The sequence below is a fragment of the Cibotium barometz genome, chromosome 52 (genome assembly GCF_041138505.1).
Source record: "Cibotium barometz isolate CiBa-2024 chromosome 52, ASM4113850v1, whole genome shotgun sequence".
In the NCBI taxonomy this organism is placed as follows: domain Eukaryota; kingdom Viridiplantae; phylum Streptophyta; class Polypodiopsida; order Cyatheales; family Cibotiaceae; genus Cibotium; species Cibotium barometz.
Window position 1 is genome coordinate 12,612,759 of NC_141097.1, and position 5,573 is coordinate 12,618,331.

Sequence of the window (5,573 nt, forward strand, 5' to 3'; positions counted from 1 at the left end):
ACCCTTATAATTAGGTGTGCCAAGTTTTATTATTTACCTAATGAGTTCTCATTTTTACGCAAGGGAAAATGGATTCAATGTGTAAAGGTGAGATGAATATTGTTATGTGCAAGGGAAAATGGATTCAATGTATAAAGGTGAGATGAATACTATTGAAAGTTATAGTGATCTTCAACTATCCCAAGGGGAACTTTAGACGAAACCAACTATAGATGGTTTTAATTGATTAGGATTTTGTGGCCCATAGACCCGAACTTGACAAAAAAAGCTTTGCACATTAGTATTGCTTTACGAGTGTCTGAGATAATTTTGAGAACTTATGTATTATAAAGGGAAGCTGGATAAGAAAGTTATTGAGACATAACTAAATAAGAGGTGGGTAAGCCTTCTATGGATGTCAGGCATGTAAGTGATACTAATGCTTTCATAGCATATGGGGCATTGAGGTCTAAAGTTTAAAGAAAGTTGTTCACATTTTCAATTTATTTTGACATGAAGACTTTCACAAAAAATGGAAGTATGCATAATCATGAAAAATCTATTTTAAAATTATTTTTTTCTTGGTTTTCACGTATAGGTTGGTCATCAAGATGATGGTGAAGTATACATCAACTTTTCCCTTTAAAAAAAAACTATCAACATAGTGGTCATGACATGTTGAGGTGACGACCTGGCTTGAAAAATATATTCGTTATTGACTTGTGAAAATGTATTTTTGCATGTAATAGAATTGGACATCAGTACTCTAGATGCATAGAATAGTGTGGATTCCCCCTTTAATATTTTGGTTGGCTATGGATACACATTATGGAAGCACTTAACATAGATAATAAGGTATGAGATATGGTCAAACGATATTAGATTCTAATTTTGTTACTAGTACTATGTAAGGCTTTTAAATTTTCATCAGCGAGTCATATGAGTGCATTTATATTGCACGTGAACAACCTCAAAGTAAAGAGAGCTTTCAAAATTCCAAGGGCTATCTTGATGGTGCTAGGTGGACATACACATGTTTCCATGAGGTTTGTCCTCTTTCAATCCTTATGGATGTTGATGATTGAGATGTTTGTGAGGTACACGTGTCCTTGGGGGGAGGGGGAGAAAAAGTTATGTTGAAACTTGACAGTGTAGGGCCCAAAGGCTAAGGCTATGTGATGGACATTGGAGGGCCCCAAGTTCATGTGGTAAGATTCTAGAATGTACATAGTTGGAATTACTTAAAGGAGTCAAAAGGTATGTTTGATTACATAAAGCAAGACGTGGGACATGAAGGGGGCTTTACTTTGACTTGGAAAAAGGGAAGGGGAAGGGGGGGGGGGGGGGGATTTTTGGGGGGGGGGAAAAAAAAAGAGCAGGACTTTATTAATAGAATAATGCAAAATTAGCTTTTAATATATCTTAGTTACTCTAGATTAGGTAAATATATCTTAACTCTACTTATGGCCATCCTTCTTTCCCTAATTTGTGTTTAAAGTTTGATCCTCTTATTTAATACTAACGTTGGTCTCCCTTGCTATTTATGATGTACGTTCGCTTTGAAACTGTTTGAAGAAGAAAAATGTTCCATCGGTGTTTATTAATAATTTCTTGTTTCCATCTTGACTTGTCCAATCATTCAAAATTCCACTCCAAGTCTCCATATATAGGTAGACCCAAGTATATGGCTCAATTCAATAAAACCAATATATGCTAGGTTAAATTGGCCCAGTTTGCATTATGTCTTCTTGTATTCACAATCCAAGTTCATTTCGTCATCCAATAGTTATTAAGAAGGTTTGTTTATCCATAGAATAGGGTTTGTTCATCCTTAGATTAAGGTTTATTCATAGATTATGGTTTGTTTAAGGCATATCCATAGATTTGAGTTTGTTTATCCTTAGATTAAGGTTTATTTATTAAAATAATGCAGGGTATTAATCCATCCGATGTTCCTAATGATTTCTTGTGCCCCATCTCCCTGGACCTCATGTTGGATCCTGTTATTCTTCATACTGGACATACCTATGACAGAAAGAGCATCGAGAGATGGCTGGATGCAGGCCACAAGACTTGCCCAATCACAATGCAAAAGCTATCTGATCTCTCATTAACTCCTAATCACATGCTCAGGCGCTTCATCAGAAAGTGGTTAGAGGAAAGCAGGCTTAAACAGAAGAAACAAGAGGAAGAAGTACTAGAAGGCCTTGTGAATACCCTTCAACAATCCAATACTTTGGAGACTGTTGATAAATTAAGAGAGATAAGGTTCATTTTAAGCAAAAATGAGTTCATTAAGGAAAGAATTATAGCAGGGTGGTGTGACTTATTGTCGATATCAATGAAGCCTGATGTTGACGAGGAGATTAGCTTGGAGATAATCTCTCTTTTGGTGCAATTAAGGTTGGATTTAAGAGGAAAGAAGGATTTGGGAGAGGCGATCTGCCTATGCAGGCTGCTTGATTTTCTTCACCATGGCGAGGTAGAGGCAAGGAGAAATGCAGCAAAGCTTTTGGCTTCATTGGATGTAAGTGGGTTAATGAGGTTTAAGTCTAAGGTGGAGTCTGGGGTGAAGTGTTTGATACAAGAGAGATCTACAATGGGTGAAGGGTTGATTTTATTGAAGGAAATGGTGATCAATTCGTCTGATAATAAGGAAATGGAGAGATGGGTTATCGACAAGGGCTTTGTTTCTACTATTGTAGAGCTTCTACCAAGCTTAAACAACCATTTCTGTGAGGTCGCATTAGAGATTATGAGCAAGATGTTCTCTAGTAATGGAAGCGCAGAAGCTCTGATAACCACACCCACCATCGTCTCTAATCTCACTGCAGTTTTGATGAAACACTCGGACAAAAGCACGTTTTATGCAGTAATGATATTGCTGGCCTTGTTCAAGCACGATCATCACCAAAAACACGATGATTATGATCATAATCGTGTACATAATCCGAGGGATTATGATCCTAATTACTGTAGAGGTATGAATAACGATAGTGTAATTCTGATGGGGGGCGCCCATCATCTCAATTATGTGATCCCTTGCCTGCCTAAAAAATTGCTTCTCCTCTTGCAGAGCAATTGTGCGCCTGCAGTGAAGAAGCCTTGCGCTGAGCTCTTGAAGCTTCTAGCCGACCAACCTGGCCCTTTGGCCGGCACCTACGAAACCAATACTCTACGCCACTAATCACAATTAATCCCACCTGTAATTACTTCCTTATGAATATCACACCTCTCCTTTAAAAAAAAAACTTTAAATTTAAATTTGATCGAAAAGGTGGGTTCATTTCATCCTAGGGCCGATGTATGTATATATGTTTTTAGTTTTGTTTTAAAAACAATAATTATGGAAAAAACCAAAATTTGTGTTTCTTGATATATATATGTTCATCTCTCTCTCTCTCTATATATATATATATATATATATACATATACACTAGACTATCTAGACATATTTACATGGTTATCTAGATAGTGTATATATATATATACATATATATGTATGTATATATAAATATGAGTCATCAGATGAGGGGTACGGGAAGTACAAACCGTTACCCCCGGAGAAGTACACTGGGCAAAAAGATTCATTGGTGATGACAAGGTAGATCCGTGAGACAGAGGATTATCTCACCATGAACAAAGTGGCTCATAAACACTGGATCCGTGTGGCGTCGCGACTGCTATCAGGAGATGCATACACATGGTTTCTGGCAGGTGAGGCAAGAAGGCCGTGGACAAGATGGGATGATTTTACCAAGGACATGGCCGAGTATTTTGTACCATGGAATGAAGTTTTTAGGGTACGTGATGAATGGCGTAACCTCAAACATGCAGATGGAAAACTCCGCGAATATATCAACAAATATAGGCAACTTATGCTGCAAATTATAGATATGCATTCTACAAATATATTGCACGGGTTCCTGTTCAGATTGCGTGACTGGACCCGCAGAGAGATCGAGAAGCAAGAGCCTGAAAATTATGAGGCGGCACTCACAATGGCAGAACGACTATCCGACACTGAGAGCAGAAAGTGGCAAAGCAAAAATAGTGCAACAGGAACAGGAGGATGGAATGGTGCCAAACCTCAAAATAGGAATGATAACTCCTCCAATGAAACCCGGGGAGAAACTTCTGGGACAAGTACAAGCGGGGCAAGGTCGAGTGGATCTTTCGTACCCCGAACCTATGAGAGTAATTCTGGGAATAGAAACTTTGTGCCAGGGAGGGGGACACCCCAGTCAACCAATACAGGGAGATTTTCCAATACTTCAAGGCACCCTCTTCCTCGCCCGACACGCCGGTGCAGAAGTTACGCAGGCAAACATTATGACAGTGAATGCCCTCGTCGACCCGCACAAAGTCGAGTTACCACCGTTCAGGTGCCCAAGGGCAAGAAGATAAATGGATGGATCGACTGAGCATCGCCGAGATTGAGGATGCAAAAACCTCATCTTGACGAGGTGATAGCGCACCAAGGGTAGGAGCCGTGCAGGCAATACCGAAATGCATGGTAGCACAGTTATCGACAGTGCAAAATGTATATTTTGAGGCTAATGTGAATGGCCTAGAGTAAAACATCATGTTGGATATGGGAGCCACTCATAATTTCATCACCCCAAAATGTGCTAAGAAACTGGGAGTGAAGGTGTGTGACTCCAATAAGCTGTCAGTGTCATTTGCACACAAGGGCAAGATGACAATGTAAAGATGGCATACAATGTGCAAGTGCAGGTAGGCGCATGGAAAGCGCGACTGCATTTCATAGTTGTGCCCATGGATGCCTTCGAAGTGATTGTAGGGCTCACTTGGGTCGACAAATATCTCATCGCTTTTATGGGAAAAGGTGTAAATAACATGATACTGGATATGCAGTCAGTGTGCCATGCATCCATCACGGGGGATAAAACAGTCAACAAGAACATTGGAGGCAAAATCCAAAACACCCTAATGTATGCAACAGGGTCAAGTAAGGCTCGAATAGTGATAGATTGTCATGACAAGATGTCGAAATGGTGCAGTGCCAAGCAGGCAGAGAGGGCAGCTAAGCAAGGCTGCCAAATACATTTATGCGTAATGAAGGTCAAGGATGCACAGTAGACGAAGTGCAAAATTAGTGAAGCAAAAATACACGAAGTGCTAAATGAGTTCCTTGATGTGTTGCCCGAAAAATTGCCAACCGGGTTACCGCCGAAACGATTAGTGGATCACAAGATCGAACTCTTGCCAAGGCATAGTCCTCCGGCTAAAGCCCCATATAGGATGGATGCTACAAAGCTCAAGGAGCTCAAGGTACATTTGAACAAACTGGCCGAAAATGGAATGGTGCGCTCCAACAAGTCGCTGTATGGTGCACCTGTGCTGTTTGTCAAACAAAGAAGGATGGGTCAGCCAGGTCATGCACCGATTACAGAGCCCTCAATAGAATCACCATCAAGAACCGCTACCCCATACTAGTAATGGAGGAATTCTTAGACCAATTGGTGGGAGCAAAGTACTTCAGTCAGATCGACTTACGATCTCGATATCATCAGATACGAATTACCGAAGACGACATTGAGAAAATGACATTTCTCACAAGGTATGGAAGC

General features: G+C 40.2%; 1 protein-coding gene across 1 annotated transcript; it reads left to right on the top strand.

Moving 5' to 3' along the window:
* The first annotated feature begins 1,794 nt into the window (after nucleotides 1-1,794).
* Nucleotides 1,795-3,203, top strand: LOC147608817 (U-box domain-containing protein 31-like). The gene has a single exon (XM_086788768.1). It carries the CDS (start codon nucleotides 1,907-1,909, stop codon nucleotides 3,164-3,166), a length of 1,260 nt encoding a protein of 419 aa, XP_086644894.1. The 5' UTR covers nucleotides 1,795-1,906; the 3' UTR covers nucleotides 3,167-3,203.
* Nucleotides 3,204-5,573: the final 2,370 nt, after the last annotated feature.